Here is a 23,401-nt window from a genome sequence, read left to right as displayed (position 1 = left end):
GTTTTGTTCGCAGGGTGGGGTGCCCAACAAATTCTCCAATTGGCTAGGGCTGGCTCCGACTGCACATGTGGTTATGGTATTCAGACCCGCAAGCCACTGCAGCCACGCATTCAGATTTTTTGTGGCCCCCACACCCATCAAAGTGGCCCATCTCTGGCTTCTCACCAAAAGCCTTTAATACTAATTGCACCGCAAATGATAGATCACTGGAGAAGCACATGCTTCTTACAGGCTGTGTGGCTTGTACAGTAAATAGGATTGGTTAAGATGGCATAGCAGATGGACACCGGCTTATTTGAGTGCATGTGACATGGAGTAGACACAGGAACCCATGTGAACGGTTTTGGGACACCTGAGGGTTAGAGGCCATTCTGTATAGATGGACTATTCTCAATGACCACAAGACAAGTAGAAGCCAATACTTTAATCTTTATTATTAATCTTGTTCTCTTTTTAAATAAATTTCTTTGTAAAATCTCAAAACGAAACACTGAACAGGAGTGTTAAAGCCTGTCTTAATTTAAAACGATACACAAAACATATAAACACACGGTAACTCTTCTGTGTCTTGTAAACAACCCCCCACCACTCCACAGTTTGATAAGATTTGGCATGTCCTTTTTTCAATACATATGCCTTCAGCTCTTTGTCATTAAAATGTTTATTATTGCAGTTTGGACAATAAAAAAAAGACAGTCTGCAAAAATAATATTAAAATGAGAAAATAAAACTTAGCATTAGTGCCAATGTTCTTGAACACACAGTCAGCAGTATACCAATGCACTCAAAACAGATTTATAGACCTTCTGTAAGCAGCCTCACACACTAATCATGACAGGCAGTAACATGCACACTACATTATCCTCACATTCACACACAGGGGTTTATCACTTGGTCTCATTCATACACACTGAGTATTCCACACACAGTATCCCACTCTCTGAGAAATGCAATGTTGCCTCGTACTGCCAGAGTTTCAACAATTATCATAGTAACAGTAACAAACGTGATTGAGAGAAAACAGTAGGAGGTCAGCATTTGAAAGGAACAATTACATTTCAGTATTCCACTGTTCAAAATAAAAACAACCATACAAAACAGACACTAACATACGATAAGACACAGTTCTGTCAATCAGAGCGGTGTGTTTGCACGTGTTTTGATTCAGTCTCCATAAGGGACATGAATGGAAACTGCAGGTTGTCCTGCATCACGTAGTTTTCCTATATGACGCGAGTAATGCTGTTACAGTGCCCATCTGTCCGAAGGCTAGTTTGTATTTGGTGTGTGCATGTGTATGTAAGTCTGTCATCAAATCACCTACTAAGCACAATGCAATCCAGCCAGTCTCTCAGACCGACAGACTTTAATTTCAGGTTCAAGTCTAGCAGTTGAAGTCTTCATCTGTGGAAAAAGGCCTTAAACATTTAACAGTCCCTGCATATGTTTATAGAATAGCTTAAGTCTGGCCATGAGAATGTGTGTAAGCATGTCTCACATTTCTGCGTTTGTGTTTACATTTAGTCATTTATATATGTATTTGTGTTTCCCAGTGCATGTCGTGTGTCTAAATATATTCTTATGTGAAGGTGTGTCAGATGGAGTCAGCCCCTCCTCCCAGCAGGTCACCAGGCAACAGGGCAGCTGGGCTGCCCATTTGGTGCCTGTCCTCCATTTGGGGTGCACCCCACAAGCTGCTGCTGGAGTAACCTGGGGTCACACCACCCCAGAGCCCAGACCTCCCTCCCTCTACCCGTCCCACCCCACCCCCTACCCCTTTCCCAGCCCCGTTGGCACTCCACTGAGCAAAAATACCAAGCCCAGGACCTTGGGCTAAGGTGGCCTCTGGAGAGCTGCCTGTTCCATCCAAACTCTGCCAGCCGGAAGGCCCCACACTACCCAGAACCACTCCTCCCCCACTGTTCCCACCCAAATTGTTTCCTGCTCCTATTGCTGCTCGTTCACTCCCCGGGGAGCCGCCTCTGTTGCCCACCGCTGTGCGTGTTCCTGACGAGCCCTGGGCTGCCCCTGCCGCTGGGCTGGCCCCCTCCGCACCTCCAACCTGGGAATGTGCAAAATAGCGAGCCACTTCCTCCTCACTCACAAATTCTGCTAGGATTGTGGTGTTTCCCAGAACACACCTGGAGAAAACAAAATAGGGCAGTGTCCTTTAGTAAATATTCTACTACTTCACATGTTTTATTAACTGAATGGTCATCAGGCTCTGATTCAGCATTATAATCTGAAGCCTTGTTTTTAAAAAGAAAGCTCTTTGTGTGCGTAAATGGGGGGGGGGGATGCTCAAGATTGCAAAAAAATACAATCATTGCAATGATATAAATCGAGCAATAACTGATTTTTAAAACATGGTGAAGGGAGCTAACATTAGGGCAAATTTGTAAATCTTTCATTACAGGCATTTAACATTACACTAGTCAGCAGCCCGGTGTTTGTTGGTGCGTAGAGGGGTAGTAGCCTACATGTGCAGTGCACCCTGAGCCTTGGCTGCTTCCTGACATGTGCTGTAGCGAATCAGGGCGCTGCCCTGGGTCAGGCCGAGGTGAAAGGTCAGCAGGGGGCCGTGCTGCATACAGATAGTCCGTAGTGTGGAACCATCGATCTGTAGGGGAACAGAAAACTTAGTGGGATACCAGTGTGTCTGTGGTGGGCAAGTGTGAGACTGTTTAATTCTACTGCCTGCCCTTTTTCATTCTCCCATTCTGTTTTTCCCTTAGCAGCACTTTAATGCCAATGCCATTCATGCAATCCTTAATTGATTAAATGAATCAGCCAACTTCACAATCCAATTACACTTTGGTCACGCATGACACTGGCTCATTTGCATAGAATATGCAAATCCCTGCTCATTGGTGCTAGTGCTAACATCTTTATCAATTCTGTCTGTACCTGAGGGGTGAGGTTGCTGAGCAGTAGCCAGCAGCTGCCTCTGGAGGCCACACCATCACTCCACGCTGAGCCTACGGAAGAGAAAGAGGGTAGTCTTCCAATCTTTTTTCTGTTGTAAAGCCGGTATCTAATAAATATCATACTACAACGAGTTCTGAAAACCCAACAGCTATAAATTATTTTGTATCAAGTTGGCCAGGAAACAGTTAAAATCGCTACAGGGTTGATCCAGATATATATTACCCGTCCCAAATCTTGACTCCTGACTGCCCCCGCCCTCTCCCCAGCCCCTGGACAAACGCGGGGCTCCGCTGCTCCATGGGGATGTCGAGGCCTGTTTCTGACTGGTCAGTCCAGGAGGGGGGCGTGGAAGCTGGGAACTGACGTGACTGGTCTTCCACGGCTTATTGTGTCCGATGGGCTCTAGGGGCCAGCTGGGTTTGTACTCAGAGTACTTTGCTGAAGAAACAAGCATGACCAAGGGAAACATAGCTAATTTCAATATATCATCAATTTACAGAGCTTTGGTTAACAGCTCATGCTCTCAAATATGAGACTTTAAAGTTGTTCATATATTAGAGAATGTCACTACCTGTGCTGTGTGCATTGCCAAGGGGGCTGTCTGAGGCACTGTAGGGCCAGGCACCTGGTGAAGGCAGCAAGGTGTTGAGGGAGGGGTTTGGCCCTGTAACAGAGAGATAGGATGTGTCAAGAAATCCTGCAATACAACATATGTTGTGCCAAGGGCTGTGGCAGTCATGAAACTGTCAGTTGGTGACTTACAATCAAGTAACTGTCGGTCTCACAGTAATTGACCATAAATTAACCATCACATTTGGTATCTCCTGGCTTCCACACAGCCTACAAGCCACCGCTGTGCACATTTCTGATGAGGCCTGGGCCACCCCTGGGTTGGCCCCATCCGCACCGCTAACCTTTGAATGTGCAAAATAGCAAGCCACTTCCTCCTCACTCACCACCAGGATTGTAGTGTTCCCCAGAACACAAGGGAAACATAGCTAATTTCAATAAATGATAAATTTACACAGCTTTAGTTGGCAGCTCAGACTCAACTATTGGACTGGATCTTAAAATTGTTCATATTAGAGAATGCCCCTACCTGTGCGGTTGCATCCCCAGTTGTGGGATGCAATAAATCCCAAATTAATACGACCACCAGTATAAACCATTTAACGCAATGTGGCTGACGCAACAGATCAGAACTTTTAGGCTATTTCTTCACATTATAAGCAGAGCAATGAGCGCAGCTATAAGCGCAAATGTTCCATTAGTGGAAAACACCATTATCAAAAGTAAGTGAATGCAATTATGCATGTGATGCTTTTATTATAAAAAAGGTGAATTTTCAGGGTGAAAATGATCTTCCCCAAAATTGAAACGCACTCACTGCTCATGTATGCTATTAAGGCTCTACACCCCTTTAAAACTGATTGTGCTTAAATTTTAAGAAGTTATTTGGCCACTTTAGTTGTGATACAAACCTTACTAAAACATTTTCACAAGTGATCATTTATCATTCACAAGTGATAGGCTAATATTGCCACAAAGGTTGCACATTTGAGAATATATGCAAATTAATATTAATAGCATTTAAATGTGTTTTTTTGCATTGGATATATTTACCACATGGTGACAAACGTTTTACCTTATAAGTAGACAATTGCAAATGATTAAATCCTTCCAATAGAACAAATATTTGTTACGAGTTGAAGTTTAATTCAATGAATTGGGATGTTCTCACCGAGAAAAAAAAGGGAATATTGAATGATAAATCGCATCTCCCAAAAACATATTCAACATATATCTGTAAAATGATAGTCTAGAAACTAAAGCATTGGTTGTCTTCCTCTCAGGATTCCATGTCTTCTTCCTGAACATCCTCAATGTCCACCTCTTGAACATCAGACTTTGAGGCCTCATCTTCACTGTTAGTTAGGCTCAAAAAGCCAAATTTGCCCGGATATAACCACCAAATTTTCAACCCTTGTATTGGACAGTCTGTTGCGTGCTTTGGTGTGTGTGTTCCCAAACAAGGACCAGTTGCGCTCTGAGGGGGCTGATGTTGGTGGGATTTGGAGGATAATGGAGGCAACATGGGAAAGCGCCTCAGATCCACAAAGTCCCTTCCACCAGGTGGCTGATGAGATATGTTGGCACGACTGCAATATTGCATCTCCATCCCAAAGCCCTTGCTTGGAAGTGTACTTTGCCAGACTGCCAAGAACCCTGCCCTCATCCAGGCCAGGGTGCCGAGACACAGTGATGACACCATAGGCCTTGTTGATCTCTGCACCAGACAGGATGCTCTTGCCAGCATACTTGGGGTCCTACATGTACGCTGCAGCATGTATGGGCTTCTGGCAGAAGTCTTCACACTTTGATGTATTTCAGAACTGCAGTTTCCTCTGCTTGGAGAAACAGTGAAGTGGGCAGGGCATTACCCATTTCTTCTCATACATCTGCAAGCAGAGTTTCAACATCAGACAGGATGCCATAGTCTCCCTCAATCTGTGCAATGGCTACAGGTTTCAGGAGTTTCAGGCTGCTTACCACTCTCTCCCAAAATACATCATCCAGGAGGATCCTCTTGATGGGGCTGTCCGTATCGGCAGACTGTGATATGGCCATTTCTTGGAGACTCCTTCCCCTCCAGGAGACTAACAAACATGATGACAACACCACCCCAATGTGTATTGCTGGGCAGCTTCAATGTGGTGCTCTTATTCTTCTCACTTCACTTGGTGAGGTAGATTGCTGCTATAACTTGATGACTCTTCACATACCTAACCATTTCCTTGGCTTTCTTGTAGAGTGTATCATTGTTTTCAGTGCCATGATGTCCTTGAGGATCAGATTCAATGCATGAGCAACACAGCCAATGGGTGTGATGTGAGGGTAGGACTCCTCCACTTTAGAACAAGCAGCCTTCATGTTTGCAGCATTGACTGTCACCAGTGCAGACCTTCTGTTGTCTAAGATCATTGATGACTGCCTTCAGCTCATCTGCAATGTAGAGAACAGTGTGTCTGCGCTCTTGTAGAATACTGGTTGAGAGGTGGAGATGTAGTTCATTATTCCTTGCCCACGAACATTCAACCACCCATCAGAGATGATTGCAATACAGTCTGCTTTCTCTATGATTTGCTTGACCTTCACTTGAACTCTGCATCCAGCAAATTAGTAGATTAAGCATGTCTGGTTGGAGGGGTGTATGCTGGGTGAAGAACATTCAGAAATCTCTTCCAATACACATTTCCTGTGAGTATCAGAGGTGAACCAGTTGCATACACAGCTCAAGCAAGACATTCATCAGCATTTCTCTGACTACGTTCCTCCATTGAGTAAAAAAAAAAAGTCTGATTCCAGGAGGACCATGAGCCGTTGCCATCGATAAGGTGTCCGATTCATCTTTTTCACCTCGAATAGAAGTAGAGGGACTTTTGTCAGAGGTTGCTTGTTGTGAGCGCTGAGGGAACTTTACGCACATGGCCAGATGATTCTGCATCTTTGTTACATCCTTCACATATGATTTGGCACAGTTCTTGCAAATGTACACAGCTTTTCCTTCTACATTAGCTGCAGTGAAATGTCTCCACACATCAGATAGTGCCTGTGGCATTTTCCTGTAAAGATTAGGGGGAAAAATGTTTATTTAAAAAAAAATATTTAAAAAATTCCAAGCAATAGATTAAACTCCTCCTTCCTAAGATAAATGTTTTAAAATGAAATATGTATGGAAACAGGTGAATTAACACTCCTCAGTTGCAGGCTCATGCAAACTAAAACCCACATGGTAGCAAAAAACTAACTAGCAGAAATTATTAACAAGTTAGAAATTATTTAAACAGTTTGCTGTAGGCTCCTAATTACTAGTTAACAAAAAAAATCATGTCATACAATATATTCACCCCACCCATATTCACCCCACCCATCAAAACTTACCAGAAAGCATGTAGTCCTTGGCTCAGAAAATGTAGTAATGTGGGCTCAACAGAATCTCATTAGTGTACAAGATCTTGAGAATCAGCTGTACATGTGATGGAAGAATGTGCATGCAGAGGATTGCAAGTCCATTAAATTGGGGATAGTTTAACCAAAATATGGCACAAGACCTAGAATTGCCTTATATGTATCCTACAAAAAAAAGGTTCACCGTTTAAGCTATGAATTTAAGCAAAATGCCCCAAATTCCAAGGCTCAACTTCCCATGGAAAATGTCCAGACATTTACCAACCCTTTGCAACCCTAATTGTCACCCATCAGACTATCCTTGATTTAATATAGTCTTTACATATACTAAATATGTGAAATTTGTTTAGATTTAATACGGACCATTGTCGTGCACCTGTACCAAAACAGGGGCAGCGGGATTTTTAGAAATGTAATCTTTGCACTTAAATAGCAAATGGAGGATGCTTTTCCCACTAGGCAGTTGACTGCCTTCGTGACCACCAGTGTGGTAGTAATACGGTCCCTGCAACAGCCCAAGGTGTGCCAATAGGATTAATCTAATCCAATACTTACAGAAGCAGTGATTAAACAGTGAGTACCTGTGTTGTCTCGCAGTAACTGGTGGTCAGAGTCACTGAGGCTGGAGGGTCCATGGGAGCCCAGAACACTGCCAGGGGTCATGTAAGGGTCAGACTCCGGGTCAGCACTCTGGATGCCTTTCCAGGGCACTCCAGGCTGGAACTCTGTCACCACAGGGAAGACTACTGAGCTTGGCAATATTGACATTTATTAGAACTGCAATGTTTCATACATCCATTTTAAAATTGCGCATTAGGGGTACTGAAAGCAACTTACCTGGGGGCCAGCTGGATGTCCCAGCCATGGTGCCCATCTTGCTTCCAGGGGTACGGTGCCAGTTGTCAGAAGGGCCCTGAGGGGGCATTCCCAAATCATCTACCCCGAGCAACTCATACTGTGAATATGGGGAGCCCTCTCGAACTTTCATGGCCATGGGTAAAGGACCTGCAATAGCACACAAGACAAAAACAGAAATACAAATAATTTGTAAGTTTGACATGGCATTTCCTCTTATGGCTTTATAGTGGTATGATTATTCATGTAATTTGCTAGACATTTGATTTTAATGACTCACCATTCTTGTGATGAACTGTATCTGGGGGAGAAGGGGCCGGAGAATGACCTTCCATCATCCATTTGAAGCGGGACTGCTGCCCTCCATCCTTCATCCCCCCCACCATGGAGCCCAACTCCAGCCCAGACAGGTTGCCTCCGGGAGCAAGCCCTGAGATACCGGGGGAACAAAAATGGTCATATGATTCATTCATGAGCAAAGACGATGGCTGTGTTGATAAAACTTGGGCCAGTGTAATCCCCCCGAAATCAAACATCACGGAATAGCTGCTAGGGGATTTAAATGAAAGACTTGTCACGGCAACAGTGATATACGAGCTACGGTTTACACAAATTAGTTGGATATGATTCAGTAATGGTTTGCCTCTGAAATCATACTGAGTAGACTGCTCTAAACTGACAGATTGGACTGAGATGTGTTAGAGAGATAATAACAAAGACCAAACCTAAGCAACTTACCAGAGTACATCCCCTGTGCTTTGGCATGAAGATCTGACAAGGGGCCACCCATACCAGGGTGAGGCATCGAGTCTGTCATCGGCTGTTTTGGTGCCCCTCCAAGAGATGGGGACAGTTTGGAGCTCCCACTGCCTCCGCCCACCACTCCCTGTTGTTGCTGTCTCTGTTGTTGCAGAATAGCCATGATTCTAGCCAGCTATGAAGACATGGGGTAAGAGAAAAGATTGAAAACTATGTACATAAACAAAATATTGCATCAAGACACTAAAGACAAGCTGGCTAGAAACCTACTACATACTGAAAGTGTAGCACAACTATTGCATCTAATATTTAAATTAGTCCGAACTGCTATATGTATAGTGATAAGGCACTACACTACTATGGGACGTTCAGTACCTGCTGTGGATCAGGCTGCTGGCGTATAGGCTGGGGCAACTTCCTCTGGTTCTGCAAGAGCTGCTGCTGCTGTTGCTGCTGCAGAAGAAGTTGACAAGCCTGGGGGGGTATGGAGTTGACAGGCACAAAGTAGTTTTACTATTCTATTCCACTGAGAGAGCCAGTGTAGTGGCAGTTTTACAGTGGCAATTACTTGATATCCAATCAGTACAAGATTATTTGAATTACTGAGCAAATTTGAAAATTGTGATAAATGGTTCAGACGGCCTGAACCACAACATCGAGGCGGAGACGATATTTACCAGGTGGAACTGCTGCACATGGGGGTAAATGTTACTAAGCACGGCAAGTTGCTGTGGGGAGAGCTGAGGTGGGAACACCCCTCCTCCGACACCTACTCCTCCAACACTGCTGCCAGGAGAGGGTATCTGCTTTAGCATCGGGCTCGGCACCTGGTGAAATAAAATAAAAATGAAGCATCACCATGTGTATTAGCACTGTGGACGCTGGAGAAAGAAAAATGCTCTTGGATAAAGAACGTAAAGCTTTGTTAGATAACCTGGCCAATATTCCAAAATGGTAATCTAATGACAAGATAGAAAATATATTGTTATTGAATGTTAGAGCACCTGCTCTTACCCCACGTGGAGCAACTTTCTAAATAAAAACATTACAACACAGGCAATGTACCTGTGCAGACAAGAATTGATGAGGGACTTGTCCGCGTAACCCTTGGGAGGGGTTCATGGGATGCATCCCAGGCTGGTGCATTCCCCGAGACGGAGGCATCCCACCGCTGCCACCAAATAAACCATGCCCACCCATCTGGAACGATGGATATACAGAAGAGTAGTTAAATATGAAATGATAAAAAGTTAAAGTTAGAGCTGCTAAAAGGAAAATATCTATAAAGTAAGTTGACAAAAAAAGCTAGTTGATGTTAGCTGGCTAGCTAATGATAGGGTCAACATATCTAGCCTTCTCCACCTAGGCCAATCGACGGATCACGCAAACTTTGCTAAGCACAGTTTCAAGGACACCTTGAACCCTCGACAGGAGTATGACTCACTTACCTTGTCACTGTAAGGCCCCATGTCTCCAGGCCCCATGTCTTTGGAACTGGGCATACGGTAGCCTCCACCTCTTCCTCCTCTCCGCATTTCACCGCTATAGTCATTCATCCCTCTCTTATCTCCTTCCAACTTTTTTTCAAGACTCAAGTCCTCGCCCTATTAAAAAAAAGACACTTGAGTTTTTACTCAAAGTAACAGTGTGATCAAAGACTTAGTAACTTAGTTGTCACGATCTGGTTAACCATCACTATAAACACTTATTTTTCAGCATTTTTTAAACATTTACTAACTTAAAGATATCTTCAGAACTACCCATTTCTCAACATCTTGAGAATTGATGCTACTTAGCTAGTTCCAGTTGACTAACGTTAGCTACTAGCCATGCTAGCATGTAATTACATTCCAATTCATAGTGAGATACTATGTGCATCCACAAATAATAAACCATATAAATTCATGCAAAAAACTGCAACACCTCTACTCCTGTGTGTTTGGTGGAGTATGGGAACCGTGCGCACATCTACTGTATGCAGTGCTCATTTCACCCCGGAGGACTTCAATGGCTTAGTATAACCAGTGGAAGGCAGGATTCATAATGAAACCAGGTGTTGTGCCGAGCGTTATTTGCGAAGACTGCACGCTCTATTTCAGGGTTCCCCAACTGGTGGCCTTATTTGGGTCAAGTTGTGTGTGCAAAAACAATTATAATAATCTATATAAAAAAATATGGTATGGTTCATTGGACATACGACTGTAAAAACGGCAATAAATCATTTCCAAGTGAGTTTTATTTTGGAAATCTGTTCCAACTATACCCAAGCATAATAAAGAGAATCGTATAAAAATGTAAGCAAGGTTTTAAATTATGTTGTAGTCAAATATATCTGTTTGGGCTTGTCGTGGATCATTTGCAAACTACAAATGATTTGCAATTATGTTCCGGTCCCCCAGACCGTCCACTCAAAAAATAAAAAATGTAATAGTCCTGCTAAATCCAGTTGACGATCCCTGCTCGATTTCCAACTGGTACATCGAGTGTCAGCAGTGATGAGAAACCGTGTAAATTCAATGTGGATTTACTAAATGCATGCTCTTCAACAGATCGCTGCCTGCACCTGCCCGCCCGTCCAGCATCACTAGTCTGGATGGTTCTGACCTAGAATATGTGGACAACTACAAATGCCCAGGTGTCTGGTTAGACTAAACTCTCCTTCCAGACTCACATTAAGCATATCCAATCCAAAATTAAATCTAGAATCAGCTTGCTACTTCGCAATAAAACATCCTTCACTCATACTGCCAAACATACCCTCGTAAAACTGAACATCCTACGATCCTCGACTTCAGCGATGTCATTTACAAAATAGCCTCCAACACTCAAATTGGATGCAGTCTATCACAGTGCCATCCGTTTTGTCACCAAAGCCCCATATACTACCTGTTAACTCGAAATGACAACAAGGTTCCAGTTTAACAAAGTTTACTATACCATATGAACACTCAAGGCTAGGTCCATCAACAACCAAACTTCCCGAGCAGGCGCACTCTTGACAGAGTGATAGCCCAGTAATAACAGAAATATAGGGATACTTAAAACATGAACTTAAAAACACTACCCACCACTGCGACCTGTACACTCTCGTTGGCTGGCCCTCGCTTCATATTCGACGCCAAACCCACTAGCTCCAGGTCATCTACATGTCTTTGCTAGGTAAAACACCGCCTTATCTCAGTTCACTGGTTACCATAGTAGCACCCACCCGCAGCACACGCTCCAGGAGGTATATTTCACTGGTCACCCAAAGCCAATTCCTCCTTCGGCCACCTTTCCTTCCAGTTCTCTGCTACCAATGACTGAAACGAACAGCAAAAATCTCCCTCGCTAACTTTAAGCACCAGCTATCAGAGCAGCTCACAGATCACTGCACCTGTAAATAGCCCACCCCCATACTGTATTTATTAATTTAGCTCCTTCACACCCCAGTATCTCTACTTGCACATTCATCTTCTGCACATCTATCACTCCGGTGTTTAATTGCTATATCATAATTACCTCGCCACTATGGCCTATTTTATTGCCTTAACTCCCTTATCTTACCTCATTTGCACACACTGTATAAATACTTTTTCCCCCTACAGTTTATTGACTGCATGTTTGTTTATTCCATGTGTAACTCTGCTGTTGTAGTATGTGTCGAACTGCTTCACTTTAACTTGGCCAGGTCGCAGTTGTAAATGAGAACTTTGTTAAACACCTGGTTTAAATGTTTATTTTTTAATTAAATTCACCTTTAACTCACTATTGGATTAGCATGCAGACTATCCCTCTGAAGTCCTCTCCTTGGCTCTGACTTTGGTAGCTAATTCAGCAGTCAATTGTTAAGTGTCCCCTCTCTTCACTTTATATCTGCTGTCTTTGTTGTGTTCTCTGGTTTACTACTTAGCCATGTCGACAGTGGTGATTGGATAGCTAGACTAGTTAGCTGGCAGGCAAAAATAAGATAACTGGTAACATTATTTGATAACTGGACATTATGTATTTCTAAAACTTTAGTTTACTTTAATGTAGCTGTAAGATAGGTGTTGACAGCAACTGGCTGACTCAAGCAGTGCTAACCAAATGTTCCCTCTAAGCTGCACCGCATGCCGCACAGCTCCCCGGGACTGCCGCGCAGAAATATCAGCCCACAGATGCACAAGATATAACTTCACTGCTCTAGAAAGTTGAGTGGTCACCAACTGGTCAATCATTATCGACCGGTTGATCGTGTTGGCATTGCTAGTCGATCGCCAACTAAAAACCTAATGATAAAGCATTGTATTACTATTTTTACCGCAGTTGCCAGTAAGCAAACCAGATTCAGCTGCCCTGTGCGCCAGGTAGGAGAAGTGTTGCCATTTTTAACTATTTTATGTGTCTTAAGGCACAATCTCTGCCTTCCCGGTGGGCCCAGAGAGCAAATCAAGGGCACTATAGGTCTATTCAATACTTTTAAAAGCCATAAAATGAGTGATCTTCCCATTTCCACTCAGTGCTACAACAGGCACTGCACCAGTAATGAATGACCACTGTCCTAAAGTTTTCCTTGTTAACACTATCAATGTATCCCTTTACTGTAGTAATTGTGATCGAATCAATGAAATATTAGCCACGTTCAATGCAACATACCGAAACAAGATTTTTATGTAGGCAGAACGCATCGGAGTAGAATACTATTGCATTGACACTCACTAGTCAGCCCGTAAGCTACACAGCCCGGGGCGGCATAAACAAATCAGAGCTGCAGTAGCTCTATTTGCAAATAGACCATTGCCATATATGGATCTGTGCCATTTACTTTGAACTGGACTGTGTTTACGGCATGAGCGGTCATGAGTAGATGGAGTTGTTTTGAGATCAAAGCGAGAGTTGCATGTAGCCAGGTGCACATTTTGTTCATATTTGTTTCATCCTTTATTTAACTAGGCAAGTCATTTAAGAACAAATGCTTAATTACAATGACGGCCTACTCCGGCCAAACCCCCCTATGGGACTCCCAATCACGGCCGGATGTGATACAGCCTGGATTCAAACCAGGTACTGTAGCGAAGCCTCTTGCACTGAGATTAAGTGCCTTAGACCGCTCGGGAGCTCCTTCGCTAGTTAGTAAATTATTAGCCCAGTTATAGATCATTTATAGGTCGGTAATAGGGGAGTGATTGCTTCCTACAAGAGAACAAAACATGTACATTTCTAGACACCTTTGAAAGACCAGTCAGGTAGAGAGCTTTTTTGTCTTAAAGGGGTAGTGTTGTATTTTGAGACAGGCTTGGATAAGTTAAGTAGCCAATAGGCAGAGGGCTTGCATTATAGGGAATAGACTGGCTTGCCGGGTCCTCCATATTATGTCACACCCCGCAAATGCTTTTCCGACACGACTTCGGCATTCTGATCAGTTCTATGTAATAACTCGAGAAATTGAAAAGTGAGGTAGGTGTAACTTTGTACTTGGACTTTTGATGAGTATTCTAATGCGAATCCATGTCCTTTATTTATGCTACCTATCCTTCAACAGAAAATGCATCGTCACCATCCTTTCTTCCGAGACATAATTAATAGGGCTTACCATGAGTCCCATATTTTGGAATTGTCGTGTCATTGGGTTCATCCAATTGTCTCCACCTCCACCCTTTAGGGAACAAACACACATGCAATGTAGCTAAACATAATCCCTCAGAGAGATGTCTATCATAGTTCTACAGATTAGGATATAAAAACTAAATTTAGCAAGCAGACCCTAATCACAACATACCTTGCTGTTGCCTCTCTTTCCCCCAGGGCCTTGCCCCCAGCCACCAGAGTTGTAGTTGCTGCTGGTCTGTGAGCCTGTGCTGTTCCAAACTCCACCAATGTCCTCCTCCTCATCCCAACTGGAGTGTCGAGAGGCTGGAACTGGGCCCTCTCCTTTGCCCCAGCTCTCTTGCACTGACTTTGAGCCTATGGGACATGCAAAAAGGGGTCATGCAATGTCCTAAGGAGTAACCACCAACAACACATTTGCCTTACAATGAAAACTCCTTGAAGTGTCTTACAAGATTTAGATGAGGGGTTTCCCCAACCAGCAGCTTTGCTTGAGTTATCTGGGTCTCCCCAGCCAGATGGTGCAGCAGAAGTTTGCCCCCAGGAAGCAGTGCCATTATCCACAGATTGTCCAACGAGGTTGCCACCCCCTCCCCACATACCTGGGCCTGGTAATACAGAGAAGACCATATTAAAGAATCTGACAGAAATGCAAGTGGTTGGTCTTTGAAGGAATAAGTCAGGCATAGCTTACCCATTCCAGGTGCATTGCCAGGGTTTGAGTCCCGGTTAGCTGGGATCGCAGGCTGTCTCCTTGGTGGGGGCTGTTGTACAGATGTAGGTGGACCCTGTTGAGTTTGGCCTTGAAGTGTCAGTGGAGGACCAGAGGGGGCACTATTTTTGTCCCACAGGTTCACATTCTTGCTGTTGTAGCAGGTGGGATCTCCCCAGGCTGAAGTGCCATCGTCAATCTCCATCTTGCGGCTGATGGACTGAGGGGAGGGCTCCTCCCACCCGCTTGGTTCAGGGGCCTCAGCAGGCCCGACAGGGTTCTGAGGGATGGGGTCAGCAGTCCAGCCCGAGCTTTGGTTCTGATTCTGGGTGGGAGGACCTCCTGACCTGCCCAAACCTCCTGGTGGCTGTTGGGTCTGCGATTGGTGTTGCTGTTTATTTGGGGCTTTCAGTGTTGCCGCTTGGCTGTTTGGTATCTGTGCTGAATGCGGCTTCATGCACCAGTCCTGGTGCGGTTTGCCACCCATGTCACCTCCACAACTCCTCTGTGGGCCTCCCTCATCGATGTTACCCCAAAATCCCCTGTCTGTGTTGCCTCCACTTCTGCCCCTACCTTCCCCCCAGCCTCCACTGACTGTCTTGGGTTCACGCTGCGCCCAGTTGCCGCCCCCTCTTTGTTCCCATCCACCTCCCTCCCTACCCATCTCTTTCCAACCCCCTGCAGTCCCCTTGTCCTCCTGACCACTTCCCCAGCCACTCCCTCTTCCACCACCCCGGTCTCCGAAATCTCTCCAGTTACTTCCTCTGCGGTCTCTCCCCTCCCGCTCCTCACTGCCCCAGCCTTTGACATGGCTCTCTGAAGTACCAACGTCGCCCCATGCTCCACTTGTCTTTCCCTGGCTGCCATTAATATCTTCCACTGGCATCCTGGAGGAATCAGAATTACCCATGTTGGATGGTGGAGCACAATTTGACTCGTCATCCCAGCCGCCCTTTGAAGGTACAGGGCCAGGGCCAGGACCAGTGTTCATAGTAGGCATGTGGGCCCCAGCAGATGGATCAGTAGTCATTGTGCTGTTGCTTGCGGGGTAAGTAGAAGATCGACCAGTAGAATTAACGGCTTGAGATGGAAATGCAGGGGAACTGCTTCCCTCATTTTGACTGGCTGATCCTGTATCCAGGTCCCAGGCCACATTCTGCTGTACCTGGATCTGCCCCCATCCGGTGTTGGACAACACCCTAGGATCCAGGTCCGACCGGCTGAGCATGCTCTGTAAGGCCACTTCAGGGTTGGGGGGTGGGTTGCTGGAGCGGTGGCGGGAATGCTCCTGGTGCCGATTGTGACTCCCAGCCCTGGACCCTGCTCCACTAGAGCATGAGGGGCCTCCACTTCCTCTGCCACCTTGACCTGCCCATTCCCCCACAGCACCAACCCCTTTCTGATTGTCCCAAGCAGTTGTCATAGTAGCAAATGTTGGTGAGGCAGAATCCTGGGATATGCCGCCATCACAAAAACTGCTGCTGCTGCTCTCGCCTCCACCGCTACTTCCTATTGCTGGGTTGCTGGAACCCCTGACACCTGTCGACCTCTGTGTACCGCCCCAACCCTCCTCTGTAGCCCCATCCCACGCTCCCTGAGATACCACTGGGGTATTTGAGCTAACATCACTTCCCCTGACCCATGCCTCATCTCCTGCCAACCCAGCTTTCTCAGCTTGGCTGCCAAAGCCCCACACGTTTGCCTCCTCCCCCTGAGCTGCATCTCCACTTAATCTGTCCCACCCATCAGTCTTAGAGGCACCTGTGTTGAGGTTAGAGGGGGGAGGCAAGTCTCGCCATGAAGAGGAAGAGGTTGTGGAGGAGGATGACGAAGCAGAGAGATTCCCGCTCTCTCCAACAACCCCACTGTCCACAAGTTCTCTGCCTCCTTGATTTGGTCCTTCTCCAAGCTCTGGCCCCAAGCCCCCCCAGTCCCCATGGAGATTTGCTCCATCCGTGGCAGGCATTTCATGGAGTTGGTGCTGATGGCTAGCTTGATTCACAAAGGAGAGTGGATGAGTATGGGTGGTACTGGCAGAGAAGGATGTTGTGATGGATGACGGCACAGCTTCAGTGGTAGCTGCACCAACCCCTGTCGTTCCATCCTGCACAAGGGCAGGCCAGGCTGAAGGGTTGGCATTAGGGTTGAAGTTGGCACCAGGAATTCCACTGAGAGGGCTCTCCTGAGCCCCAGGAAGAAAGGAGACTTTGGAATTGTTGAGCACTAGCCCCTCTGTTGCTGCAGCTGCCACTCCAATTCCAGGCTGACTGGAAGAGCCCCACACAACACCAGACACGACACATTCAGTGAGTGACGAGGGGGAAGAGTGGGGTGGGGAGGGAATATCTGAACTCCCAGCTCCTGCCCTCAGATGCTGTTGGGTGCATTTGTCAGTCCGTGAGGCACTGCTGTTGGGGCCATCCAGCTCTGCTCCCTCGGTACCCACTCTATCCCCACCCACGATGCTGGGCCACTCTTCAAGGTCACTCCCATCCACTATCACCTTCTCCCAGCCCTGAAAAGGGGGCTGGCTGCCAGAGCCCACCCCCCATGTGGAATTTGCATAAGTTGAAGAAGCAGCGACTGAAGATGAGGGTGAGGAGTGGGGCGGTGAAGGAGAACCCAGATTGGGATCTGTAGATAATGAGCAAACATACTTTGTTAATTTGAGGACCGTGTTAAGGTTAAAACAGCATGTTAATTACACTTGGACGAATATTCGTTTTGCTGCCAACTTCAGATCCAAACCACATCCTTTAATTTCAATGTTGACCCACCTGTGGATCCAGATGTGGTTGCACTGGGGGCATCTCCCTGTGAAAGAGGGGGTGTGTCTCCCCTACAGCTGCCTCCCCCCAGCAGCATGCAGGACAGTGGTGGCTGGCCCCTCTTCAGAAGCACTTTGTGGTCCTGCTGACAGCGGAATCGTGGGGGCACCTCTCTGGGCATATAGCGCTGAGTTCCGGTGGGGGGCTGTCCGTTGGCCACAGCCGCCCGGTTTGCATTGTTCCCGCCCGTAGGAACAGCGAACCCAGTTGCAGGGCAGGGGGACGAGGGTGGAGTGGGGCCAGGGCTGGGAGACACAGAGCCAGGAGTGGCTAGTGACTGCGTGGAGGTGGCCTTGGTTAATTCGGGCACTTAAAGAAAATGAAATGAATGAAGCACGTCAATAAAGTCAAAGCTGGAATGCATCCTAATGCTATGTAACATAATATAAACTTGACTATTTCCTCCCTCATCCTTATCTTGTTTGAATGGAAGGGGTGTTACAATGTACAGTACCAGTCAACAGTTTAGACACCTACTCATTCCAGGGTTTTTCTAGATTTTTACATTGCAGAATAACAGTGAAGACATCAAAACTATGAAATAAACACATGGAATCAGAAAAAAAAAATACAATTTCGATTTTTCCATTTCAGATTCTTCAAAGAAGCCACCTTTTGCGCAAAGCTATCATGGCATTCTCTCAACCAGCTTCATGAGGTAGTGACCTGGACTCAATTAAAAGTTAATTTGTGGAATTTCTTTCCTTCTTAATATATTTGAGCCAATCAGTTGTGTTGTGACACAGAAGATAACCCTATTTGGTAAAAGACCAAGACCAAAGACCTATTTGGTAAAAGACCAGTTCAAATAAGCAAACAGAAATGAAAGTCCACTGTTACTTTTAGACATGGTCAGTCAATACAGAACACAAAGAATATTTAAGTGCAGTCAAAAACCATCAAGATCTATGATGAAACTGGCTCTCATGAGGACCACCAGAGTTACCTCTGCTGCAGAGAATAAGTTAATTAGAGTTAACTGCATCTCAGATTGCAGCCCAAATAGGAGACTGTGTGAATCAGGCCTTCATGTTTCGATTTCCTGCAAAGAAACAGGCGCACAATTTGCCCAGCGTTGCCCGGGTTAGGCAGTCATTGTAAATAAGAATTTGTTCAAAACTGACTTGCCCAGTTAAATAACTAAAATAAAATATATAAAAACACTACTGAAGGACACCAATAAGAAGAAAGTTGCTTGGGCCAAGAAACACGAGCAATAGACATTAGACAGGTGGAAATCTGTCCTTTGGTGTAGAGTCCAAATTTGAGATATTTGGTCCCAACCGCCGTGACTTCATGAGACACAGAGTAGGTGAATGGATGATCTCCACATGCGTGGTTCCCACCATGCAGCATGGAGGTGGTGGTGCTTTGCTGGTGACACAGATTTATTTAGAATTCAAGGCACACTTAACCAGCATGGCTACCACAACAACACGCCATCCCATCTGGTTTGCGCTTAGAGGGACAGGACAATGACCCAAAACACACCTCCAGGCTGTGTAAGGGCTATTTGACCAAGAAGGGGGGTGATTGAGTGCTGCATCAGCTCACCTGGCCTCAAACCAATTGTGATAGTTTGGGATGAGTTAGGCCGCAGAGTGAAGGAAAAGCAGCCAACAAGTGCTCAGCATGTGGGAACTCCTTCAAGACTGTTGGAAAAGCATTTCAAGTGAAGCTAGTTGAGAGAATGTCAAGTGTGCAAAGCTCTGAGGCAAAGGGTGACTACATTGAAGAATCTAAAATATAAATAATATATTTTGATTTGTTTAACACTTTGGTTGCTACATGATTCCATGAGTTATTTCAGAGTTTTGACAACTTCACTATTATTCTACAATTTAGAAAAATAAATCAAAACCCTTGAATGAGTAGACTTATCCAAACTTTTGACTGGTACTGTATACACAGGACTACAACAACAAAAAAACATACCTTTGACTTTTTGTTCAGTCACCTGAAAGTATAGAAGACCGTCAGTGCCATGAAACAGCCCACATATGATTGTAATGAATGTCAAGCGCTAATACCACAAGCAACTTTGGAGCGCAGGCCAAGTAACTCATTATTGCCGTCACGACTACAACTAAAACACGACCGGAACGGTGTGGCTCTGACTTTCAATGGGCCATGAAACTGGATCAAACACCAGACAATTCTGTTTTGAGGAACAGACCAGAGCATTCTGAATTATGTAGGCCTAACTTCCTGATGAAAAGTGGATATTATATACCTTCTGGGAAGATTCCCTTTTCTTTTTATCCTCTTTCTTCTTTTTCTTGTCTTCCATGAACTGCTGTTCCCTTTCCTGATTCTCTTATCTGGACACATTTAAATGGATGTGGGCATTGACATTGGGCAACAGGCATCAACATCAAGTTACACACATTTGCTGCAACTTGCCTAAAAACGTTTTAGCAACAGTTTATCAAATTTAACTCTTACACAATTAGTTAAGGTTGTCAGAACTATAGTAGTAAGCAGACACAACCTTGGCAATAGTCTGTGGTAGCCACCCTGAATTATTCATTTTCAAGCAAACAATTACAACTCCAAACATGCAACACATGCACACCAACAGAGAGGAAATGTAAGACTGGGCAGTACCTGACTGATAGATAAGAGAACCCGTTTGCTGGTAGAAATATTTAATTGTCACGTAGGTCAAGGCCTAGCGAGCTAGTAGAGATGGCGAGAAGGTGAGTGTGTGCAGGATAGAGCGAGCTAGTTGGCTAGATGGGTCAGGTATCACGGGGTGGCATTTAGTTTTAGTCCCCCTGTTTGACTCAGCTTTACAAAAGCGCTCCAATGAAAACGCTAGTAAGCTGAAAATGTGGTCTTTTGAGTGCATGTATGGGAAACAAAAACAATGCAAGTTTTCGCTATGGGAGGCATTTTGGCAATTTGGACAAGAGCTTGTCCAAATTGTGTAGTGGTAGTCTAGTCTGTAAATACAATTTAAGGACAGCAGTCAAGTTAAGCCGCTCACATTTGTCAGAGGTAAAGAACTAGCTAGCAAGCAATCTAATGTTGGAGTACAAAAAAAAACTATTTATACTGTGTTATGTGGATCTATACGCGGCATTAAATAAAAAACTATTCCGTTAATAGCTAACGTTACATTATGCTAGTAAGTGCCACTTAATACAAATCAGCTAGCAGAAGCTTGCCTGGTGGTATCTCGCTGACGTTTGCCAAGGCCTATTCCAGCCTCGAGCTCGAGTACAGAGTAGCCCCAAGCTGGACACCCGGTGGCGTTGGACTTGGAAAAAAACGGACGAAACAGACTCCGCCAGAACAAAGTCACGCAACGACACAAACGTGTGTTACCCTGGCTAGCTAAATTGTTAATATAGTATGGACATTAACTAGCTGTAAGATACCCCTTTAGTGCGAGCGACTGACGTCGTTAACTGCCGCTCAAAAGGTAAAGCCTTGTAGGGAACACGACGTACAGCTGCCGGCTTGCTAACCAGCTCCCAAAGCTAAGCTCCATAAATCGTTTAAAAATAAACATCCATATATCGGCTACACATATATACTGTTGATTAGCTGAGTTGAGTATTCCGTGCCTATCAAAATAGCAATGTTAATTGAATTGTGTGTTTCTCAATTATTCACACACACACACACACACACACACACACACAGCATGACTTGTCTGTACAATCAACTGTCGTTTTTGGACTGAAGTGACTGACAAGGCCAAAGAAGCTACGATAAAACTTCAGTGACGTTCTCTGTAGCTAACTTAGCTCACTGACGTTAACTAGCTATCGCTTATAACTTAACATGGATAGAAAAAAATAGCACACACAATTTACAACATTGTAATGAACAACCTAACGTTACATCGTGTGAAATAATGTGTGTTACTCACCTCAGGAATCAAACATAAAGTACTTTGTGAAATTCTTGCAGACCTGTTTAGCTAAAGATAGTTTAGCAATCTAACGGTAGTTCAAGGCTAAACCAAATAAGAAATAACATCACCAAAAGGCGAAATGTTAACAATCGAGAAATTCAGTTAACGTATATCCTTTCGTACGAATGTAGTTTTCGCTGTCAACTACACATGTATAACATCTTGGTGGTTGCAAAGCGCTGTGAGGTCGGTTAGTTTACTATCGGCCATTTTGCTTCTCTGTGCAGCTTGTGTTGTTGACCAGAGGGAGGGGGGCTGAATGGATATCTGCACTCTGCAGCAAGGGGGCGTATTCTCGCCTAAGCGTGACGTCATTTACATCCAATTAGCCAGAGTGTTATCAGAGATGACACTTCTCGAGTTTGGTAGAAAAAGTTAAGCCAAAGCAACAGTCCAGGACCATAACTAGACAGTGGAAACTGAACAACCTCTGCCACAACTCAGTGAACTTAGATATTGCAAAACAAAAACTCATCAATGATTTAGTAATTTCTCATCTTTGGTTTACAGTCTGCTCCCGAATGAGATAATAATAAGTATAATCAATGCATTCACTCTCTTCTCTTCATCATACCTTTTCCAGAACACAAAGTATTATCTGTATCATAAGACTGACCTCAAAATACCAGCCTCATTTGACTGCTTATTTATACCCTCTTGTTATGTGACGTTTCCTCATGTTGTTGCTTTTCTCTTTTGTTGCCTAGTGGCGTCCGCATGCTTCCCAGACGGAACTGTTAGTGCATATATTATGATGACATTTTGTGACGTTTTTGTTTGTTCTGGACCTCGGCATGTTTTTTTTCCGCAGTTCAGGCACACCATTATTTTCTCTCGAGGCAAGCGGAAGTCGGTCGATGAAGTCTATACGCCCCCTCATCGGCGATTGGTCAACAGTAGGGATACTTCAATGATGTACCTAACGTCTCAAAGACAAACAATTCGTCCTCAAGCATATTTATTCCGTTTTTATTTTTTTTATTTAACCTTTATTTAACTTGGCAAGTCACTTGAGGAATAATGCACCAAATATCCTAGTCAAATGCAAAATTGCGCGTCAACATGAATGCGGTGTTCAAAACTGGTAACTCGGAAATCTCCTACTTCCGACATCAGTCCGTTGGAAACAACTGGGAACTCGAAAAAAACGAGCCAAACGGGAAAAATATATTTGAACGGTCATCCAATTTGGAATTCCATCTCGTGAACGAGGGGGACTTTCGAGAGCTCCGACACTTGTTAACATTGCCAAAGCAAGTGAGGTAGATAATATACAAAAATTAAATAAACAATAAATATTAACAGTAAACATTTCACATACAGAAGTTTCAAAACAATAAAGACATTACAAATGTCATATATATATATATATATATATATATATATATACAGTGTTTTAACAATGTACAAATGGTTAAAGGACAAAATATAAAAATAAATAAGTATATATGGGTTGTATTTACAATGGTGTTTGTTCTTCACTGGTTGCCCTTTTCTCGTGGCAACAGGTCACAAATCTTGCTGCTGTGATGGCACACTGTGGCATTTCACCCAGTAGATATGGGAGTTTATCAAAATTGGATTTGTTTTCGAATTCTTTGTGGATCTGTGTAATCTGAGGGAAATATGTATCTCTAATATGGTCATACATTGGGCAGGAGGTTAGGAAGTGCAGCTCAGTTTCCACCTCATTTTGTGGGCAGTGAGCACATAGCCTGTCTTCTCTTGAGAGCCATGTCTGCCTACGGCGGCCTTTCTCAATAGCAAGGCTATGCTCACTGAGTCTGTACATAGTCAAAGCTTTCCTTAAGTTTGGGTCAGTCACAGTGGTCAGGTATTCTGCCGCTGTGTACTCTC

The 23,401-nt window shown here is 44.5% G+C and overlaps 1 protein-coding gene across 2 annotated transcripts; it reads right to left on the bottom strand.

Moving 5' to 3' along the window:
* Positions 1-414: 414 nt before the first annotated feature.
* On the bottom strand, positions 415-22,311 carry LOC118365801 (trinucleotide repeat-containing gene 6B protein-like). 2 transcript variants are annotated; one of them, XM_052491092.1, is made up of 21 exons: positions 22,161-22,311; positions 19,853-19,940; positions 19,555-19,576; positions 17,569-17,928; positions 14,774-17,425; positions 14,532-14,687; positions 14,252-14,436; positions 14,066-14,128; positions 9,960-10,115; positions 9,577-9,711; positions 9,189-9,338; positions 8,887-8,985; positions 8,491-8,686; positions 8,033-8,182; positions 7,735-7,902; positions 7,479-7,622; positions 3,500-3,592; positions 3,151-3,366; positions 2,908-2,978; positions 2,481-2,620; positions 415-2,141 (listed from the first exon to the last, which is right to left on the bottom strand). In XM_052491092.1, the coding sequence occupies exons 2-21, from the start codon at positions 19,907-19,909 to the stop codon at positions 1,595-1,597; spliced, it is 5,760 nt and encodes a 1,919-aa protein (XP_052347052.1). In that variant the 5' UTR covers positions 19,910-19,940; positions 22,161-22,311; the 3' UTR covers positions 415-1,594. The 2 variants fall into 2 exon arrangements, with proteins under 2 accessions (XP_052347052.1, XP_052347051.1); XM_052491091.1 differs by lacking the exon at positions 22,161-22,311 and adding an exon at positions 21,500-21,822.
* Between the last annotated feature and the right edge of the window lie 1,090 nt (positions 22,312-23,401).

The sequence above is a fragment of the Oncorhynchus keta genome, chromosome 32 (genome assembly GCF_023373465.1).
Source record: "Oncorhynchus keta strain PuntledgeMale-10-30-2019 chromosome 32, Oket_V2, whole genome shotgun sequence".
NCBI classification, from domain to species: domain Eukaryota; kingdom Metazoa; phylum Chordata; class Actinopteri; order Salmoniformes; family Salmonidae; genus Oncorhynchus; species Oncorhynchus keta.
This window is presented reverse-complemented; position numbering and strand designations above follow the sequence as displayed.

What these genes read in the sequence shown, in the direction of transcription:
- LOC118365801 (XM_052491092.1), bottom strand. Translation starts at nt 19,909, where the DNA reads ATGGAAGACAAGAAAAAGAAGAAAGAGGATAAAAAGAAAAGGGAATCT. An exon ending in AAAGGGAATCTTCCCAGAAG is followed by an intron (nt 19,577 to 19,852) that starts GTATATAATATC and finishes CTATACTTTCAG; the next exon opens with GTGACTGAACAAAAAGTCAA. An exon ending in TGGGGCCTTACAGTGACAAG is followed by an intron (nt 9,712 to 9,959) that starts GTAAGTGAGTCA and finishes CCATCGTTCCAG; the next exon opens with ATGGGTGGGCATGGTTTATT.